Source organism: Sceloporus undulatus, chromosome 3, assembly GCF_019175285.1.
Source record: "Sceloporus undulatus isolate JIND9_A2432 ecotype Alabama chromosome 3, SceUnd_v1.1, whole genome shotgun sequence".
In the NCBI taxonomy this organism is placed as follows: domain Eukaryota; kingdom Metazoa; phylum Chordata; class Lepidosauria; order Squamata; family Phrynosomatidae; genus Sceloporus; species Sceloporus undulatus.
This window is the reverse complement of record NC_056524.1, coordinates 97,962,480-97,985,536: the sequence shown is the minus strand read 5'-3', so window position 1 is coordinate 97,985,536 and position 23,057 is coordinate 97,962,480. Positions and strand designations below refer to the sequence as shown.

The following is a 23,057-nucleotide window of genomic DNA, read 5'->3' as shown; positions in this document are numbered from 1 at the left end:
AATCCTAGGGTTCCATAACATGCTAACAGGAGTCCAGAACATCTGGAAACCTGAAGACTGCCCAGTTATAATTTAATTTAGTAATATGACAAATTAAATGAGATCAAATTCAAATTCAAAGTATTGTACAACATCTCCACAAAGAGACAAAAATACTCCCATGTACCATTATTTTGCAATTTTCCTTCAAAATCATAGACTTTTCTCAATGGAGTTCAAAAGATTTATTCGGAGGGGTGGGAAAGATTGTCACTACAAGAGTTTATGAAATCGCTTGTAATGTCAAAATGAGCAAATTGTTTCTAATGCTATAGGGGTCTGTTATGGATATAGGCTTAGCCAAGACTTACTATTTTTCATATGCAAAACCAATTTTGAATAGCACAGCAACAAGAACGTAGATAGAAGTGGATTCATTCAACAATAATGCTTTAAAATACAAGCCACAGATTTTTTAATTTTTTTCCAAAACTGAGTTCACCACAAAATGTGACAAGAAAATGAGATCATATTTCATGCATTGCTGCTAAAAGCTAAAGCTTATTGTCAAAGAATCAGGAGAATTTTCTGCTAAGCTTCATCACCATGGAAATAGCAGCTTACAACCCCATTTTAAAACTGGGCAGAGGAAGACGATGACAAAACACAGTGAATGACTAACATAACAGTGTGAGAAAAGAAGGGGAAAAAGCTCACTTTTTAAAAAAAGAATTAATGTATATCACCAGCAGGTTCAAGAACAGAAAATTAATAAGTTGTATCACATTGACATTTGCATGGAAAAATATCTAAGCTTTTAAATTGTTATCCATTCAATCAGCTTCAACATTCTGCAGACTCTCTGAAGCAATGAATGTTTTAATAACACACTTTTCACCCAGGGGCAACTTCACTGTTACGGGCTAAAAGATCGAACTCTACCTAATCAAAGAGGTGAGGGAAGGGAATATGCAATTAATGGCAACTGTGTCAGTTTGTTTGAGCTCTCCAAGTTAATCTTCAGCTCAAATACAAAACAGCAGCCAGGTAGGTGGGAGGAGGGTCTCTAGAGTTTAGAGCTAAATGTGTTGGAGGGAGCCACATTTGTGGTTTCTATGCCTACCATATTCACATACGGTACAAACTTTGGGGACAAGAGTCAAGTTTTCGCAACATATGCTTGCACCATGCGTAAAATACTGTTTCACAAACAGATAATTGGTCTGCACTCTACATGGGGCTGTCCTTGAAGAATATCCCAGGACTCATTTCAGTGTTGCAAAATTCAGGCACCATAGCTGGCTTTTGATGCCTGGCTGATCTATCTGTATCCAGAACAGCTTGTCCGGAAATGTTTAAACAAAAATATTGTGGGTCCTTGGTATCCGCTGGGGTTTAGTTCCAGGACCCCCCCATGGATACCAAAAGCTCTGGATGCTCAAGTCCCATTATATACAGTGGTGTAGTAAAATGGCTTCCCTTATTTATAATGATGAGAACAAGATTTGCTTTCTGAAATGATTTTGTCTGTGAATATTTTCAAGCTGTGGATGATTATCTATGGAGGCAGAATCTATGGATACAGAGAACCAACTGTATATCAAGTCTGTCGAAATATCACACTGATTGACTCTCCCATCCCTGGACAATGTTCTTCCTAAATCCAGTCATAAGTAGACTGCTTGTGATGCCTCATCAGAGCAAGTTGCTATTCATATAGTCATAGGTTCAGCACTCCACATTTTCAAGACTGTACTGCATCATTTTAACTGTCATGGCTCCATCCTATGGAATCCTGGGATTGGTATTTGATGTTTTTAATCTGTTTTTTCCTTTCTATATGGTAATTTTATCTATTCCTCTTTTAATTGTTATTATCTTAGAATGTATGCCTTGGGTAGGCTTTTATTTACTCCTAATTTTACCGACTTTGTACAGCGCTGTGTATAATTACAGCGCTATAGAAATAAAGTTTAATAATAATAATAATAATGGTACAGTGGTGCCTCGGGTTACGAAATTAATTCGTTCCGCGGCCGCTTTCGTAACCCGAAAAGCCTTCGTAAGCCGAAATGCCATAGGCGCTAATGGGGAAAAAGCCGCGGCTCCGCCGTGGCTCCATTTAAAATAGCGCCGGAGTTTTTTCGTAACCCGAAAAAACTTTCGTAACCCGAAACAATAATTCCCTATGGGATTTTTTCGTATCCCGAAAAATTCGTAACCTGGGTATTTCGTATCCCGAGGTACCACTGTAGTTTGTTGTGGCATTAGAGCTCTCTGACAGAGAAGGCTGAATATGTCACAAAACTACAGATTCCAGAATTTCATAGCATTGTGCCACGGCAGTTAAAACAGTGTCAAATTGCATTACTTCTGCAGTAAGCCATAGTCCTACATTCAACATCACATCACCAAACTTTCACTTGTGCAACCAGCCCATCCTATACAAAATCTGCTGCAGATGATTCCCTCAAACTCCAGAACAGATCTGAAGATGGTTCAATGGATTCCACTGGAGTATCTGTTGTTGGTAGTAGAGTTCTTATCTTTGCTAGTGTGGATGAAATAATGTAATTTAACATGATGATAGAAAAATTGTAAGGTTTTTTTAAGGGGGGGGGGTTGTTGGTAGAGCTGCTATTGTTGTTGCTGTTGTTATTGTTTAAACTATACACCCAGAAAAAAAGAGCTAACTGGCATTTAAAGAGCTGTGCTATGTTTGTTGTTTTTTGTTATTATCAAGGGAAATGCTTGGTACACCACTTAAAATTGATTAATTTAGCAATTTACGGTGGGTAGTATGGCTTAATTTCTAAATTAGAGGACATGTGGTGCGGTCTTGCTCGAACTTAGACTTATGCCACCTCAAAGCCCTGGGTTCTTAATGAATAAGTGAGTGTCCCCTCCAGTGTGTGATCAGAGCACTCTGGATTATTGTTGTTGTTGTTCCCCACCACAATCCATGATTGTATTTGTATGTTTTTATCGGGCTGTAACCCCACCTCAATCTACAGGGAGAGGCAGGAAAATATAAATAAAAATTATTATTAATTATTATTATTATAGGGAGAGGCAGGAAAATATTATTACAACAAGGGAAGTAATAGTACCACTCTATTCTGCTTTGCTCAGGCCTCACCTGGAATACTGTGTCTTGTTATGGGCACCACAATTCAAAAAGGATGTTGACTAGCTGGAGCGTGTCCAGAGGAGGGTGAACAAAATGGTAAAGGATTTGGAAATCATGCCTTATGAGGATATCCTTAGGGAGCTGGGTATGTTTAGCCTGGAGAAGAGATGGTTAAGAGGTGATATGATAGCCCTGTTAAAGTATTTTAAGGGGTATCATTTTGAGGATAGAGCAAGCTTGTTTTCTGCTGCTCCAGAGAACAGGACTTGGAACAATGGATTCAAACTACAGGAAAAGAGATTCCATCTAAACATTAGGAGGTACTTCCTGACAGTAAGAGCTGTTCGACAGTGGAACGCACTGTCAGAGGGAGGCAGTCGGAGGGGTTTGGAACAGACAGCAGAAACTGCATCACCACGTATTACACACACACACACCCGAGTATCACCCACTGCAGTCCTCATCCTCCACACCCCCTAATGATGCCCCTGCATACCATCCATGTTCTTCTCCCCATAGCTTATAGGTACAGTAGATTGAATAAATATGAATAAACACAAATGTAGATTTATACACATAGAGCTTCCTCCACAGAGGCACAAACTGTGTGTCGCCATGGACACAAAGTCCTACATACAAACAAATGCATGTGATTAGTCACATGGTTCAGAGTGATATTGATCATACAGTGGCTGAAAGGTGGGCAGCATGGTCAGTATACATGGTAATATCTAGGTGGCTGTATCAGCAGGGATCTGAAAATGGAATGCACAGTCTATTATCCTTATTTTGTTATTAACCATGATGGTCAGCCTCCTGTGATATCACAGGAAGAGAGGGGTATAATATGTAGTACTGGCAAGCTACTAAACGTACAAATGATTTGCAGGCTACTCACAATGTTAGCGGTTAGCACTGCTGTTAGAACTGCTGCAATTTGTGTGAGAATACGCATCTAAATATGTACACCAATAACTACCTAATCAGACCCAAATCAAAGACAAATAAGTGTCTCCATTACACTCAAATGTAGTTCAATCTCATCATAGCGTGAAATATGGGAATGCTATTTAAATGAACTGTTCTAACAGGACTTTTATAGTTGCTACTACAATTGCAATCTAAATATCCACAACCATTTAAAAATATTGCACAAAACCACAAAATACAGTTTAGGAAGTAAATGTGCAAAATGCCATTGTAAAAGAGCAAAATAAACTGAAAATTACCATACTGCCCAGTAATGGGGCTATGTGTTGACAAAATAATTAGGGAGAATTGATAGACACAAATCTGCATCTGAGCAAACATATATTAAGCCCAAAGCAAAATGCACAAAGAGACAAATCAATAAAACAATGCTCAGCTTTATAATTAGAACAAGGATCACAAATATTCCCACATTTCCATCCTTGACAATTCTTGATGGGGACACACTAAATATTCATGTTCATATTTTGGAGGACATTTCCATATTTTATAGTCAATCATCTAATGAACTAAATTGAATTTGAGATTGTCACTGTGGGGCAAACTAGAAGAGAAATCAGGAATCTATAACTGAATTTCCCATCTTTTTAAATCTGAGCCAGTGGCAACTTCATTAGACCCAATCAAATCTGGGATATGTAATCATTTTCTCCAGGACTATTTTTCTGATGAAAATCACACCTTCCAAAACTGAATGACAAGTAGGAAGCCACCTCGAGGACATTCTCAGTGGTAGCAGAGGGACTTCCCACAAAAAAAAGCCCTATAAGGTTCTGAACCAGGTACAGGGTTAATTTGTGTGAGTCACATAAGGCCAAAGCAGATGGGCAGGATACCACAGGCCAAGCCCATGGTATCCTGCCCTCATTCTGAGCTGCATCAATGCCCAGGCCAATGCAGGATGTTTACACACCTGCCCATCAGAGTGCTATGGAGCTGCTATCACTGTGTACCCCTTACCTGCCTCCACAAATGCATCTTCTCTGAAGACTCTCATTGTGGTTTGTAAGGGTTGAAACAGGGCACCTGGCTACACCCATGTGACCAAGCATCCCCATCTGATGTCCCAGCCCACAATGGGGGCTTTCAGAGAGGATGCAAAAGTGAAGCCAGGTGACGGGTGCATGGAGCCATACAGTCTTCTAGGTGTCGTCACAAAATTTCGAGGAAACATCATGACAAACAGTGAGTCCTTTTTGCTGGGCTGAGATTGTCCTGAAACTGCTAGATTGGCATTCTGGTCTTGCTGATCGCACCCCAGGGCTATTGGCCTGCATCATCTGTACAGGATAATGCCAGGCCAAGGGGACCACAAGTCTTTTGGCCCACACTGCAGGACCAGAGAAGCTGTGAAAGGGAAACCAATTTCACCATCACGGTTTTGCAGATGAAAATCAAACTTCCTCCTGAGGTTTGTGTCATTTCTTCTAGCATTCAGAATTAAGTGTGAATCTTTATGCAGTCAAGGTGGAACCACATACACTCAAGAAGGAGATATCAGGAGGCTTAGAGAAACCTCAAGGTTTGTGGCGGTAGAGAAAAAAAACTTTTTAAAGACACGTAGGCCTGTTACAGACTGCCAAAATAAAGCTGCTTCAGGTCTCTTTGGAGGTATGCTGTTTAAATGATGCATGGGTCCTAAGAGTCCGGAGGTCGCGCCAAAGCCACACTCCATTCCTAAGCACTGGAGTGCAGCTTTGGTGCAGCTTCCGGATTCTTAGGATGCATGCATCATTTAAACAGCATACCTCCAAAGAGACCCGAAGCAGCTTTATTTTGGCAGTCTGTAACAGGCCTAAGATTGCAGGAGAAACCCAAACACAATCCACTGAAGACTGAGCATACTCAGCCCATAGAGCGCTAAGCATTGAAGAGGAAATGGAAAACCAGGTAGGAGGAAGTAATGGAATGGAGTACTGTGGAGGAGTGCATAATTAACTGACTGGACTACTGAAGAGAACCAATTCACACTGAAGATCCCACTTGTATTTTATTACAGGGTTATTTCAATGAAGTCAACTTTAAACTTCCTATACAGAGGCTAAGGCACAGTGCAAATGTAATAAAATATAAAAGGCAAAACAAGACATAAAAACACATAAACAAACATATATAAATGTACCTTATAGTTACTGGAGTAAAAAGAAGCATAGTAGTAACATTATCCAAAAAGGCTGAGAGAATTGCAGCAATAAGACAAAGAATGGTAATCATGGCCCACACTCTGCCTCGAGAGAGTCTGTAAGCCTAATAAAAAGAGAGATACGGTAGTGACATTTGTAAAGATGATGAACAATGTAATGAACAATTTAAGACGGAGTTGTCATTGAGTACCAGTAAAATCAAGAGAAATATTAAGCATTCTGTGAGACACACATCTGCAAAGATTAGCTAATGTTTGCACTCTTTCCACAGTGAGCCTCCAATTTAGGTACAGTTTTTTTCTGGAAGATCAGGGGTCTCATTCACACTACACAGTTATAGTACTATTATCCCACTAACTATCATGGTTCCATTCTATGGAAACTTGGTGTTTGTAGTTTGGTGGGGCAATAGAATTTTCTGACTGAGGATTCTAAATGACCCTCCCTAAACTGCAGATCCCAGGATTTCATAAAACAAAACCATGGTAGTTAAAGTGGAATAATAATGCAATGATGGGGGGAAATTGAAAGGGCAACACACAAATGTTTTTACTGCATTGATTATCTTTCAAGTGACTGGGGATTGCTGCCCCCATGGCGCTCCCTTCCCATCCTCTCCCTTAACTCCACCCTCCCTTCCTCCCCAGCATGCCTTTATTTATTTTATTTTTTTTTAACTTTTCTTGCACAATTTTGGAGCTCTGCAGCCCCAATTTAAGGTTTTATTTTTTTAAAGAGACCTTGAGGCTGTAGAGCTCCAGAATTGCAAGACAAAAGAGGATTTTTTAAAAATCTCAATGGGAGAGGAGGAAAGGGAAGGAGGGGACAGTGGCACCATGTGGCTGCCAATAATGCAACTACCCTGAGAATGGCTTTCCACACCTGGGGCATTGGCAGCTCATTCACGGGTTTCCCCCATGAATGAAAAGAGATGGCTGGGGGACAGGACAACTATGGGAGGGAAGGGGCATTATGCGATCAGCATCGCCAATTCCACTTCCCTCCCATGGGAATAGTGGTTTAAAAGCCACATATGATAAAGCCCTCAGAACAAAAGCAGTGCACTTGGAATCTCTTTCTCTGCCTCTCTCACACTCCATTTGTTTGCTGTTGATTTACTGAGATACAAAACTACCTGGAACCACGCACATTTTTCATGATCCCTTCAATTTAGCTTGTCTCATCATTCCCAACATTAGATTCTTTGGGCAAAAAGTATCACAGTGGTCAATTTAAGATTCATGAAACCTCCCCCACATTATACCCACACATCTGCTATGGCTATAGGAACAGTCCAAGACATAGTGTTGCCTTAAGCAGAAAAATAAATGGCCTACTCCCAAAATATATGGTATATAGTTCCTGAAGCAAAACAAATTATTTTTGGCACCTGGGTTATAAAAACCTACAGGCACTTCTCTCTATCAACTGGCTATGAAATAATAATAAAAATTACTAGCATCTTGTTATTTTTTCATGAAAACCCAAATCTTCTCCTTGACTAGTTTACTCACTCTGTGTACTGTACTGCAAGAATGGAGAACACTGCGCTAAAACACACTGCGGAAATAATCCAGTTTGAGACTGCTTTAACTGCCCTGGTTCAGTGCTAGGGAATTCTGGAACTGTAGTTTGTGGTGGCACCAGAGCTCTCTCACAGAGAAGGCTAAATGTCTCACAAAACTACAGTTCCCAGAATTTCCTAGCATTGAGCCAAACTGGATTATTTCTGCAGAGTGTTTTGGCCCTTTGTTCTGGTCCAAGAAAAAGAGTTTCCCAACAGTCCTGAAGAATAGAGCAATATGAGCAGTTTTCTCCCAGTGTTCAAATGTGTACTGGATGCTTTTTCTGCACAGAGGAAGATGCAGCTTTTAGTGCAAAAAATATATTTTATGTAGAAATGTGTTTCCTACATAAGAAATGTTGTTTGTACAGGTAATGTGTTTCTAAATCCCAAATCCCCAAAAAGTGTTTTCTGGAACAAACAAAAAATATCCAGCACTATGGGATGTTCAGATATGATGAGAATACTGTGCAAAAATACTTGTTTTCTTTCACAGGATGAAATAATTGAAGAGTAACATCCATAGCCTACTGGCAGAAGATCAAACACTTTCACATCTGAGTTCAGTTAAGCATGATTAATTGATATAAGCTATTCCATAGCCATGTTTTGAAGGTGACTCATTTCAACTAACCATAATTAAGATAAATCACAGCTTGTCCAGGTTCAGACATAAGGCTAGAATATGATTAAGTAATAGATCCTGAACTCTTCCCCCATCCCACCTCCAGGAGACAGGAGGAGGGAGAAAACAGAAACCTTGGGGCTGTCGAAAGCCAGTTCTTGGGTTTATTTATTTATTTATTGCACTTGTTTCGTGCCTTTCTCCCAAAATGGAATCCAAGACAGCTTACAATAGTTTTAAAAAACAAACACAATTGGAGCATTGATTACAAAAGTTAAAAGATAATTTAATATCAGTTTTATTAAAAACAGCGTTAAAACAGCTAAAAACACTTAAAACATATTTACAATATAGTCTCATTTTTAAAAAAAATTATTGAATACAACACACACACTACAACACCATAATTAAAATTTAAATGCCTGCCTAAATAAGAACATATTCACCTTCTGGCAAAAAGACAGGAGGAAGGAGGCCAAAGAGACCACTTGTGGAAGGATGTTCCACAGTCTGGAAGCAGCCATAGGCTGCTGTGTGGTTTATATACCGCTCTTGTGGGGCACAGTGTAAAAGGCCCTTGACCACTTGAGATAGATCTGGTGGATGACACTATGCAGATACAATGGTGGCAAGGAAGAAGCATTTATTTGCTGCTGCTGCTGCTGTTGCTGCTGCTGCTGCTGCTGCTGCTTGTGCCACCACCACAGCATAGGCTTTCACTGAGCCCTATCCCATGTTCAGTCAAGACTTGTTCTGAGTCGTCCACCATCTGATAATAAATACATCTCTTCGGGAAGGTACTGTTCCATCATCCTTGAAACAGGCAATCATAAAGCTTCTTTTGAAGAAACCTTCTCTTGATCCCCTATTAATGAGTAATTATAGGCCAGTCTCCTTATTATCATTCTTGGGCAAGGTGATTGAGAGGGCAGTCGCCTCTCAGCTCCAAGTGGTCTTGGATGAAACCGATTATCTTGACCCATTTCAAACTGGCTTCAGGACGGGTTACGGAGTTGAGACTGCCATGGTCGCCTTAGTTGATGACCTCCGTCTGGCCACCAACAGGGGTAATATAACTCTGTTGGTGCTCTTGGACATCTCAGCGGCCTTCGATACCATCAACCATGGTATCCTTCTGGAACGCCTGAGGGAATTAGGTATCGGGGGCACTGCGCTCCAGTGGTTCCGGTCCTATCTCTCAGGAAGGTTCCAGATGGTGAGGCTGGGGGACAGCTGCTCTCGTAAAAGAGAGCTTACATCGGGCGTCCCTCAGGGCGCCATTCTGTCCCCCATGCTATTTAACATTTACATGAAGCTGTTGGGAGAGATAATCCGGAGCTATGGAGCGCGGTGTTATCAGTACGCTGATGACACCCAGATCTATCTCTCCATGTCTCCGACTGATACAGTGACTAAGGATGGCATCTCTCCTCTGGATGCCTGCCTGGGGGCAGTAATGGGCTGGATGAGGAAAAACAGACTCAGACTGAATCCAGAGAAAACAGAGGTACTCATGATAGGTGCTCCGAGTCCAGACAGGAAAATTTGTCATCCTGTCCTGGATGGGGTTAAACTTCCCCTAAAGGACACAGTTCGTAGTTTGGGAGTACTCCTGGATCCATCTCTGCAGTTATCATCTCAAGTAGATGCGATGGCCAGGAGTGCTTGGTACCAGCTTTGGCTGATACGCCAACTACGCCCCTGCCTGGATCGAAAGGACCTAGAAAATGTAGTACATGCACTGGTAACCTCTCGCTTGGATTTCTGTAATGCGCTCTACATGGGGCTACCTTTGTATCAGGTTCGGAAGCTTCAGTTGATTCAAAACGCTGCAGCCAGATTGATCACGGGGACAGCTAGATCAGATCATATAACACCCGTATTAAAATCTCTTCACTGGCTGCCAATACGTTTCCGGTCCCAGTACAAAGTGTTGGTTATTACCTTTAAAGCCCTAAATGGCTTGGGCCCGGGTTACTTGAGGGAACGCCTCTCCCTGCATAATCCACTCTCAGAACAACCGGTAAATTATTACTTGAACACCCTAAGGTGAGACTGGCAACTACCTATCAAAGAGCTTATACAGCAGTAGCGCCTACTCTCTGGAATGCTCTTCCCGAAGAGACCCACCTCAGTGGAACAGTGGAAGCCTTTAAAAAGGCATTAAAAACCTACTTCCTCCCAACTCCCTGTAGTGAAAATATTCCCCAATTGACTATGTTGTATATATATCCTTCGATTTTAATATTGTTGAATTGCATGTTGAATTGCATGTTGAATTGCATATTTTATCTGCTGTTCACCGCTTTGATCTACAAGGAAAAGTGGTATATAAATAAACAATTTATTATTATTATTATCTTTGCTCTAGGCTCCATCCCACTTGTTTTGTCACCATCAGCTCCCTAGTGAACCAGGGGGCTCACTTGGGTTGATTCCATGAAATAGGACATTTGGGAGCAATCATATACATTGCCCTAGCCATTTCCCTATTCCAGAGATCAGCCACAGCTTTGACAGGATCATCTGCAAAGGCAACAGAAAACTCCCCAAGAGCTATCAGGAAGGCATCCAGATCCATAAGCAAGCCCACCAGATAACAACCAATATACTAGCATAGTTAGTGTGAGTTTTCCCCTATGAGGAAGCAACTATGGAGATTATCTCATTATTTTTAATGCACGTTATCACCAAAAGGATAAAGGCACATTTAATTTTAAAACTGGGTGTTATCACACTTGCCAGTGGCCAGGCAAATGCAAGCCATATGCAGCCCAGATCCCAGCCACACTCATCCAGTGGCTTTTCAAAAACTGAAAGATCTCATTTTTGAAATATCAAGTTATACACCAGCAATTGGTTTTTTGAAAAATATAGGCGGGTTACAGACGGGCAAAAAGGGGTGTGCTCATGACGTCATGAAGGTATAGCCTTTAGACGGCCCTTACCTGAATGCCGCCATGAACGCGCCGCCTGCACGCCCCAAGCGGGAAGAAGCGGCATTAAAAAGGTGCTGCTTTTTTCCGCTTCTTTTCTATATACTGCGCAACTGCGCATCTCCGTCTATAAGCTGCTGCACCGGTACGCCAGAATTGTTACGCCGCTAATTTAAGTTGCCCATTTAAAGGCTCCGAGTCAGCTGTGTCGCATAATGAGTCGGGGTCCTGGAACATGTGCAGTTTGCACCGAGGCTCTAATTAGAGCGTCAGATGCCATGCAGATGTGGAAGCTGCAGCACAGCTGCACTCTATTTTAATGCTCGTAACCCTAACCCTAGAGCAACATGTACGCATGCGCTGCTAGAATTGTGGAAAGTTTGGAATTTAAAGTGAACCCCTACACACATTCCTGTGCCATTTTCACCTAACAATAAAAAAACGCTAAAACTTTAAATATTTACATATGTACAAGGGAGGTGATGGGGGATGGCAGGGGGACAGCGGTGGCAACGGCGACAGCTGTGGCTGTGCATTGCAGATTCAGCAAGAGCGCGGGGACCAAAGGAGAGGAGGCATCCATGATGCTGGTGACACTGGCAACGTGCAAGCGGACAAGGATGCCAACACCAGCTGATCACCAGCTGGCAGGAGACCACCATTGTTCTTGGGTAGGACGAGGGAAAAAGTTTAAAGGGGCCTGGGTGCCAGCTGGCAAAAGAAAAAAAAGCCGCGTTTTTGGCCACCCGTGCAGAAGCTGCCTCTCTCTTTGCAGCGTCCTGCAAGGCGGCGGTATGGAAGCTACGGGTCAGAAACGGCCCCAGGTGAGGCGTCTTCACTGCCCCCCCATGTGGAAGCCCCATACACCTGAGCCACGCCCCCCGGGGCGGGCGGTCTGGAGGCTCCGTATTCAGCAGAATACACCTTCAAGACGTCTTCCCCTGCCCGTCTGTAACCCACCATAAATATCTGATCTGCTGAACTAATAAGTTTGGTCATCAAAACTGCCCAATAATGATGCTTGGAGAGGTAGCCACAGCTTTCCATGACTACAGAGACAGAACAGTGCAAGTGAGGTCACAAATAATTATCTGATGTTTCTTTGTACAGTCAGGAACAACATGTGTCATGTTTGAGAATGTCACATGCTTGAGTATTGAATACTGAGAATCAACATAGAGAGTGAGTGAGTAAGTGAACTTGGCCACTCTCCACAATAGAATTATGTGCACCTAGTATGCCTACCTGAAAAAAATGAATATGCCGATTGAGATATATATTTCCCTGATGTGTAGGGCCAAAACCTGAATTGGGTGTGAACTATTTTCATAACGCCTGCACCCAATTTGGAGCTTCCTCCCTTTAATACACATTTCAAAAACTGTTATTTTGCTGTGGGTTTTCAGCAGGTGTTCAGTGAAGACAGCTGGCTGCCTTTTCACTGGAGTTTACCGCACACTGTAACACCGTTGCTGCCACCAAGCATTCTAATTGCGCCCTACATCCGTTCCAGAGGGCACGATTTCTGAGAACTGTTCCAAAGCATTCTCAGAAATCACGCCCACTGGAATGGATGTAGGACATGATTGGAATGCCCAGCGGCAGCAGCGGCATTACAATATGTGGTAAACTCTACTTCTTAGCCCCATCCTGTTCTGTACGCGCCCGTGAGCGCCCCTGTTTTGAAAAACAATGGGCCCGTTTTAGGGCCTGTGCGATAAACTTTGCAGTCTCTGTTCATCGCCTAGTGTCACCGCTGTGGGCACAAGTCACTCTGAGGTCAGAATGAGGCACCCAACATTGGGCACATTGTTCTGACCTCCGAAATGGTGCCAGGTGATGAATGGGGATCACATGGGAAGGCAGATGCCTGTTGTCCCGGGGGAAGAGAGCCCAAGGTAAGAGATGCATTTGGGTGGAATTCAGGGGCCAGAATACTCCAGGGGCAGCCCAGAGTATACTTGCAAGTGTAAACAAGCACTAAGTCTGAAGCAAGTAATTAACCTGATGGGGGGGATGGGGAGAGGGGAGGAGAAAGAGAGGAACTTTCAAGTATATTTTCATTTGTTCAATATAATATGGATGTCAAAGTACTTGTCATCCCTAGAGCTAAATAGAAATGTTTGCCATTAAAAGCAAAAGAGGGTGGGGAGGGGACCAAAACCAAACTTACCTTTACTGCACAAAAATCAAAAAATCCAGTTTCAGAGAAGATAGCAACTAGCAGCATCTATAGGAAGGAATGTTAAAAGAAACGTTTTGCTACACAAGAACTTATTTTTAATAAATAAAAAGTGTTCTATACCCTTTCTTTTGAAGAATATTTCTGTTCAAAATTATGCAACTATCTAAAATGCCATCACTAACAAACTTCCATAAATAATAATGCAGAATGCATACTTATCCATGCACTTAAGGGAATTTTTTTTCCTGTCAGAAAGGTCAATGGGTGTATATTTTTTCTCAATGAAATTTGTCCAACATTGGCCGCACCAAAATTTGGTCAAATTCATTCAGGCTGCATCCACACTGCAGAAACAGTTGACTTTGACACTGCTTTAACTGTCCTTGTTCAATGCTAGGGAATACTGGGAATGGCGTGTCTGTGCTCCACTCTGGTGCCACAATAAATGACCATTCCCAGAATCCCAGAATAGCATTGAGCCAGAGCAGGTTAAGTGATGTCCAACTAGATTATTTATACAGCATGGATGCAGCCTTTGTCTCCCTGCCCAGTTTTGAACTGTCAAAGCTTCTAAATTTCTAAACAGAAACACCTTGAAAAGAACTGGTATTATGGCAACTCTTTTCTAAAACAGCAAATTTTAACTTTAGAAGCATTTATCTATGTCTTTATCTATATAAATGAATCTGGAACTTATTAGGGCATACAGTATACACAGAAGATTTTAATTACCATTCCAAATAAAAGTGCCAGAGTTTCATAATCAATCCATGCCACTACATTGACCAGACTTGGCTTCTGCAAATAAAGAGAACAATTATCATTAATCCCATGAATCTCCTACCTAGTTATTTAACTTTGGAAATGCAAACTTCATTTCTTTTACTTGTTAAAAAAAACCTATTAAAATTACTTTGAAAGAAATTAACTGGAGTTTTTTTTTAGGAGCCCATAGTGGGAACGCTATAGGCGGGATACAGACCGCCGCTTTGCGGTGGTCTCCCGCCGGCGCCATTTGCTCCGCGCGGGAGCTGCAGCAGCCAAACTGCGCGGCTCCCGCGCGGAGCAAAAAAGAAGCTCCATTTCGGAGCTTCTTTTTGCGTCGCCTTTATGACGTCGCGAGGCGCCACTGGCGCATTCGCGACATCATAGGCGCCGCGACACGTCTGGACGCTATGCGTCCAGTACGTAAACATGGCGGCCCCCATGTGGAAGGGGCACCACCATGTTGTACATATTCTATACGTACAAGGGTTAGGGCCGTGCGGAAGCACCGCCCCTTCCTAACCCTAGTACGTATAGAAGACGTACTATATGGCGGTTTGTATCCCGCCATTGTCTCTGTAAAATGCAGACAATTTGAAGGGACTTATTTACAAATTATTATTATTATTATTATTATTATTATTATAGAAATAAATGAAAACTGGATTACTAAATGTTTTTCTAAACTAAGGGTCAAAAGTTGAAAGGTTTTTTACATTTAAGCTCCTTTGGCAAAGATTTGTCTGATGTGTCATGTAGACAGCTTAGAATAATGCCAAAAAATGGAATAAATTATAAGCAAGATAATGAGGAGGAAAATCACAGCAAAAATGTGTGTTTGTTATCTGATGTCTCATAAGCTATAATCAGGACCTTAATAGTTTATGGCAACTGTGATAATCCAAGATCATATTAAGACTGACTTTAATGTGCCTTCTTACATATGCCATCTGTGTGAACTCTCCAACAGAAAAAGAACAGAGGGGACTATTTTTTCTATAAACTCTGTATGCCCATCTTCTAATGATGGCTCATAAACTGTTTTTCCTTCCCATACAAATTCTCTTATAACCAGAATTTATAAGATGAATCCTAGTTCATATAAACCCTGGTTAGCAGTGATGATTAATACAGTACAAATGGGGAAATAATTTATTTATAGCTTATGAATTTCACACACACCCTTTCTTTTTCTCCCCTCTTTCTCTCCCCCCCCCCCCTTTCCTAACAATCCAGTTTTGTCTTAAAGTATCGGTGCTAATGTTGGTGAGAATGTTTGTTTAAAAAGGCTGGGGGAGATCTGGATTCCTCTTCTCCCATTAATGTCCATCTCTGTCCGTGTTAGGATCAGGTCTGCTTTTTTGTAAGAAAAATTCTATCCTGTGAAATCTACATGGAATGGCATGAATCCAATTGTTAGTCCCAACTAGGGTAGACCTGCGGAATCAACAGAGCTTACATGAAATGCTGACTTATCATCCATCAATTCATTCAATGGGTTCTCTCCAGTTAGGCGTAGCAGTTGGGTTTTGGCCTTTATATTTAATAAATTGCCTAATATATATCTCATCGTGTTTTAAATGCCTTTTACTGGTGTTTTAACTTGTTTTTTTTAATCTGTATTTTTAATTGTATTTTAACTTTTATATTAAATGTTTTTAAACTGTATTGCGTTTTTAAGGTATTGCATGCTGCCTTGAGTCCTACACCAGGAGAAAGGCAGGAAATAAATACATAAATAAATAGTTTGGCCCTTAGAATCAAGAATGAAGGTGTTATGTATTGTATCAAATTGTGAGAAACATCCTTGGGTATCTGAAGTTATGATAGCTGTTCTCTGTGACTTTAAGAAGGGAAACAAAATATTGGTCATATTTCTGAAGCAAAGCAACAGCAAGTAGCAAATACATTGCAAGTACATTTCTATACTGCTTATCAGTGCACTTTAGCACTCCCTAAGCAGTTTACAGTGTGTAAACTAAATGACCCCAACAAGCTGGGTACTTAAGATACCAGCCACAGATGCTGGTGAAACGTTAGGAAGAAAATCTTCTAGAACATGGCCACATAGCCCAAAAAACCCACAAAAAAACCATGGATGCCGGCCATGAAAACCTTCGACTTCACGTGCTGGGTACTCATTTTAGCAACCTTGGAAGGATGCTAAACTGAGTTGACCCTGAGCCCTGCCTGGGATTGAATTTATAACCTTGTGGTTTGTGAGTGAGTGGCTGCAATACTGGCCTTTAACCACTGTGCCACCAAGGCTGAAGAGTTCTTTGTGGAAGATCGGTATCTTCCTCAATTGCTTTCTAAATATGCAGGTTGAGTCTCCTTTATCCAAAATGCTTGGAATCAGAAGTGTTTTAGATTTTGGATTTTATTTTTAAATCGGGAAATACCTGTATTGGCATATATGTACATAATGAGATATCTTGGAGATGGGGCCCAAGTCTAAATATAAAATATATTTATGGTTCCTATATGCTTTATGCACATAGCCTGAAGGTAATTTAAATCAATTTTGAAAATAATTTTATCTCTCACACAAAGTTTGTGTACATTTAACCATCAGAAAGCAAAGGTGTCAGTATCTCAGCCACCCATGAAAAAAGTTTTGTTTTTTGGAATATTTTGGATTTCAGAATTCCAGATAAGGGAGACTCAACCTGCAGATAAATAAACACTGCAGCATTTTTTATATTCATCTCAGTTATCAACATTGATAACTTTCCCCTTTTTGTAAATACAGTTTGGCAAAACTTCGGTAATGGCAACATTTGAAATGATATAGCCCCTGCATTTCTGATTTGGAAACCTCATAAGGATGTAGTAGGGGAGGTTACACTGTCCCTTAACACTTCTGATGGTACTGTGACACTTCCTTCTCAGACAGCCAACAGCAACAACAACAACAAAAATGGTTAGTCAACAAGCACTACTGTAGTCAAATCCAATGGTTCAAATAGGTCTGGGAAAAAGAATGTGGTAGGTGGGACACTAGACAAGGTTTGTGTACATTTTTCAGATTTCAAGCTTTGAAATGGATAATTAACAGCACATTGAGATTAACAGAACTCTAAAGCTACATGAAGTGTATCAGCTTGATTCTCAGTACCTCAGTTCTTCGGATAAAAGAGAAGGGAGTGGGGAACCACAACTGTTATGAAAGGTGTACACATTTTCCAGAGCCCAGCAACCAACTGTGCCATCCCTCTTGCTGCACATTGGCAATAATGTTTTATTGCTGTTGTGGGCAGAGTCCATTTGAGTTGCACTAATGTGTAGATGAGGAGGAGGTGATGGACTAAGAGCTGAGGTTGAGAAAGAAGAGGCCAGGGAATGAAACAGTGCTTCCTTTTTGTACCATCCAATGACTGGTAGAACTAACATTCCAGTTCTTCTACCATTCTATAATATTCATGAATTTACTCTAATTGAGACCCCTTTTGAATCTAATTTTGAATTTAATATTGTAACACAATCATTCACACACAGAGAGAGACCTTAAAATACTTTTGGTGTTATACACACCAACACCTATACTCCCTACAGCTGACTATAGATGTTTCCTTGATTAGTACTACTGTTCATGGCAAGACTGTTTATGAATTTAGGGACTTGCAGACATGACGGGTGTAAAACATATATTTAAAATATGATACTTACATCACCAATTGTAGCCAAGGCAGCTAATGCAGCCAGGGAACCTAGAATTGCTGCTAATGTTCTGTGAACAATCTGCAAGAAAAAGAGTCATCAAACCATGCAGGAAAAGTGGTAATCAAAGAATATCCTTATCTAAAGTTTGACGGTTGAATCACCTTTTTCTGCCCTTCCCTTCTACCACCAAATATCCTCCAATGTGATGTAAAGAATTGCTCACAATTTTTAAATAGCTCCTTATTGCAAATCACTGGTCAGAGATAGGGCTCAAGGAAAACTAAAATAAAAAGTTTAAAACTTGCTTTTAATTATACCAAAAAATTGAAGAGGTATGAGCCTCCTCAAGTTAAAAGCAAAATGTGAAATCTTATCCTCTCACAGTTTCAAAACCCCAATGAATTAAGAGCAGTTTCAGACTAGTATAAAAATGTGTGAGTTCTCAAAATACAGCTCCTTGAGTTTTGCTGGGGTTTGATGGTTGTTGTTTGTCTTCTTTGGAGCTATCCACACTGGGGGGGGGGGAGATTTCACCCAGTTTTGAGCCTCAGCTGTTTATATGATGCACGAGGCTGAAACTGTGTGAAACCTGGAGAAATGTGCACTCTGGGGCAAAAAACAGGAGCAAAATAATGCCCTTATGCTCTGCTCTAACATGAAAAGTGCACATTATCACACCGGCATAGAAGCAGGGTGACACAACTACAATAAGACCTAGGTGGCTTATGGAAGTGGTCTGGAGCATGCACCCTGGACCCAGTAAGATGCAGCCACTGGGACCATTGCTTACCACACAGTGTTTTTCATTTCACAAGCATACAGATGCATGAGTGGCCAAGTGCACCATCGACCCAGTGTGCCATCACACACCCAATGAAGTGAAATTACAACAAACAGGGCAGGTGACCAATGATGCAATGGATGTAATAAAAACATACACAAACTGACCAGCCCAACAGGGAAGCATGGGGATGAAGAGGGGGAAAGGGCATGTATGGGGAGCCTCCATGACTGCACTTTGCCAGTTTATCACTGGGCACACCAATGCACTGTACAACATTGTATCGCTTGTGCAACTGTGTGGCCAGTCACATGGGGCATTCAATGGCAGTCACAGACAGTGTGTTCATGTGATCATGCACATGTATGAAGGGAGGTTAAAAAAATATTGAGTAGTGTGGCTTGACACCACATGGTACAGACTGCCTGTGGGTATTCAATCCATCCTGGGAGTGGGCTGTGGGATAGCAATAGCAAGTACATTTCTATACTGCTTATCAGTGCACTTAAGCACTCCCTAAGTGCTGTACAATGTGTAAGCTAATTGCCCTCAACAAGCTGGGTACTCATTTTAGCAACCTTGGGAGGATGCAAGCATGAGAGCTTGAGCCCTTGGCTAGGATTCAACTCACAACCTTGCAGTTTGTGAGTGAGTGGATGCAGTACAAGCATTTAACCATTGCGCCACCAGGGCTCTTAACTAGCAATGGTTCCAGACAAATCGGGAAAACTTGAGAATTACCCAGTTTTTCTCTCCATCTGCTCAGCCCCTAAGTAGTGATTTCTTGGATCTGTATTAGAGCTCTTCCATTTTTTCTTTCTTTTAATGAACCATGGTTTGTTCAAGTTCTCCTATAGTTTGAAGGGCAATTTTTCCCTCTTTTCGCCTTATTTTTTTTTTCTTAGAGTAATAGGGTTATACTTCAAAAGTGTGATTTCACTGAGACACTGTGGCACTAAAAATCTAAGGGACAAAATTTGAAAGGAGAGGCGCCTTTTTCTTATTATTCTAACATCTCTCAAAACTAAAAAGAAATCTACTGGAGGCTGAAAAGAAAATGTTGCAGCTGGTGCCAAGAATTGTCAAAATAAAGAAGTCCAGGACAACAGAAACATCGTTTGGATGCTTTAAAAAGAAAGAAAGAAAGAAAGAAAGAAAGAAAGAAAGAAAGAAAGAAAGACAGTAACAAACACTACACCCTCTCAACATATTTGCTCCATCTCTTGGCAACCATAATGTGTTCTTAATATGTTACTTCTAAATGCGGATATTTTCCCTTTGAGTAAAATATGTATACATGAAGAGCAGATGTGTTATCCACATTTCCCCTCTCATCTTTGCTTTAATGCCTGCACCAGTGTTGTTCCAAGAACTAGCTAGCTCAGCTACCCATAATACTGCCATGAAAACAAAAACATTTGTTCTTTAATTTTCACTGTTCTGTTTTTGTAAATATTTAAAAGAAAAGTATCAGGATGAAACATCTCCATATATTTGTAAAGGTCTCAGTGCTGCCCTGATTTAGTATGTCCACAAGATCAGTTCTACAAACTGAATCAATTTTTACCGTTATATGGGTAGTTTCATTAAATGAAATTCAATTGCAAAAGGTTTAATATAATTAAAAGAATTTACTGTTATCACTGAATCACCTGCAAAATGGATTAGCAATACTTAAAATATTACTCAAAGGAAAGTATCATTTCAGCAAAGCTCATTTACTGTTAATTTCATTACAATTGCTTTGGCAAAGCAGAAAGCAACCTGTTGTTCCCTCTGCTTATTTATATCATGACATGAAAAAGTCTGGAAAGGGGTTAGCCTTGCTTTTAGAAAAAATTAATTGAGACCTGAATACTATTATATACCAATGAAATGACTCATCAGATTATGAGCACAGATATATAAGTCTTATTCAGTACTTTGGTTCCCAAAGATACCAAAGACATAAAGTGAAGAACAAAATCATTTGCACTAGATCTAGCCTCTGGTTGCCAGCGCAAATAACATTTCTGAGAAGCTTGGTGCTCAGGAGATACATTTCTGGATAGAATTTGATGGAAGGGGAAACAATGATTTCCTCTTGCATGTGAGAGCCTTTGGGGAGCAGGGACATCTGACTACGTAAATCAATCTACCAATTCACTCCTTTTCATTCCAGAAACCAAATAAGTAGCTATATAACATGATAAAATTCTACTGGGTGGGAGCTACATGGTCTGAAAGGTTATGTTATTGACCAGAAACCTATGATTATGTTAACCATCTTTAAGGAGACTTCTCTGAAGAAAATAACCTGCATAGGATAATAGTGTCTTATAAAAATAAAGGCCTTCTTGGCTTCAAGTGAACTCTTTAAAGGTAAAGCTAAAGGTTTCCCCTTTGACATGTTTGTCTAGTCATCTACAGCTTTAAGGGGCAGTGTCCATCTCCATTACTAAAACCAAGGGAGGGAGCCAGCATTGTAAAAGATGACTCTGTGCATGTGGCCAGCATGGTACCTTCCCATCGGAGTGATACATATTTATCTACTTGCACTTTTGCATGCTTTTGAACTGCTAGGTTGGCAGAAGCTGGGACTAGTGATGGGAGCTCACTCCATCACACGCTGCTTGGATCTCAAACTGCTGATCTGCCAACCTTGCAATGGTCAGAGTCAGTGTCTTAACTGCTGAGCCAACATGTCCCTTAATGTACTCTTTACACTGTCTAAAAAGTGAGCATAAACCCTCAAAACAGCAGCAGCAGCAGCAATCTAGAACGCTCTATCTGTAAACCAAATTTCTGAATTCTATAGACATAAATGTTGCTTTTTCAATAACAGCTGCAGCATTTTTATTACAGTTTTTATTTTAAATGTTTTCACAAAGCTCATCTACCAAGACTTCAATAATACAAGGTTTTCAATCTAAATGCATTTAGGAAATGTGCTTTCATACATCACATAAAATTACTCTTCTCCACCCTTTTCTCGGGTACAATTATGAAAGAGAAAGGTCAGATTAAATATGTTGACTGATGACGTTGTAGTCCTTTTCACACACAACATGATTGAAGGGACAACCCTGTTCAAAGGATCAGATGGGCTTTGTCTTCATCCACATGCCCAAAACTGCACATCTCATCCAGAATCCAAGGAAGGCACCTTGTACATACCGCTTCCAAAGTCAATGACAATGTGTGAATGGGCAGGGTAGGGCTTGGAAGAGAGCACAAGACTGAGTGCATCAAAGACACAATAGTTTTCCCATTCATATAAGTAACATGTGATTAGGATTAATGTACACAATTAAAGGGATTCCAGCAGCAGCAGCAGCAGCACCAATTTATTTTCTTGATACAGTCTCTTTTATTGTCTTCAGTTCTGCCTGGAAGAATCTCCTGAATATTCAGAGCAGCTTTAGGGGAATGCAAGGGTGTATAGGAATAAGGGCTTCTAAAAGAATCCCTGCTAGAGATGTGCAAGCTCATATTTTTGCCATAGTACTACAGCCACAAAATTCTGTTATGTCAGAATTCATCCATAGTTGTGCTGTCAGTGATAATAATTACCTCTAGTTCTTCCTCCATTAGTTCTCCTTCATCTTTCTAGAACTCTTTTTCATAAGGTCTTCAAAGGTAAGAACAGCAAGATACCATGGATATCTAACACTTGTGAGGTTAGAATTTGAATATATAATGATGCCCCTTCAGTTTTTTGTCCACTATCTGATACCAATGTGTACAATTTTTCAGCATTTTTGCTCTGAGAAGCTAATTTATTCCTTTTTGCTGACCTCCACCAGATGGTGTAGGATAACATTGTTCCTAAAAATAGAACAGGTTGAAACAAATTCAAATCTCTGAAATCGCCTTCCTGATAGTCAGATTCCTTTGGGACAAGAACCTGAATGGAATTTGTCAAACACTTCAAAGTGTTCTTGAGAAAGTTTCTTTCTAAAATCTGTAGCACAAATGGCATAATGCTAATGGCAAACAGCAGAGCCAGTGGGGATTCCCACAGGGTAAAAAAAATAAAATTACATAAGGACCAAATTGACCATTGTTTCAGCATTTAAAACAATGGATGCTTTCCCAGCCAAAAATCTAAAAGCATTGTCTTTCTGAAATGTGCTTTCAGCTGATAAATGACATATTGAATGCAACAGCTCTTCTCTGCCTTACTTTCTTTTTAATCGGAATAAACAGCCAATGAAAAATGACTGTCAGTGACTTGAGTGTAAAGCTTCAAATGCTTCAGATTTTATCTATTCCAATATTTGTGCTTGCTATACAGGAAAAAAAATTCCCAGAGA

At 40.7% G+C, this 23,057-nt stretch overlaps 1 protein-coding gene across 1 annotated transcript in view; it reads right to left on the bottom strand.

The window, feature by feature from the left end:
* The window catches only part of OCA2 (OCA2 melanosomal transmembrane protein), a 224,097-nt gene that overhangs the window by 127,073 nt on the left and 73,967 nt on the right, over window positions 1-23,057 (bottom strand). The window contains 4 exon segments of the mRNA XM_042459282.1: window positions 6,222-6,346; window positions 13,542-13,598; window positions 14,286-14,351; window positions 17,988-18,059. Coding sequence (XP_042315216.1) covers window positions 6,222-6,346; window positions 13,542-13,598; window positions 14,286-14,351; window positions 17,988-18,059 — 320 coding nt within the window.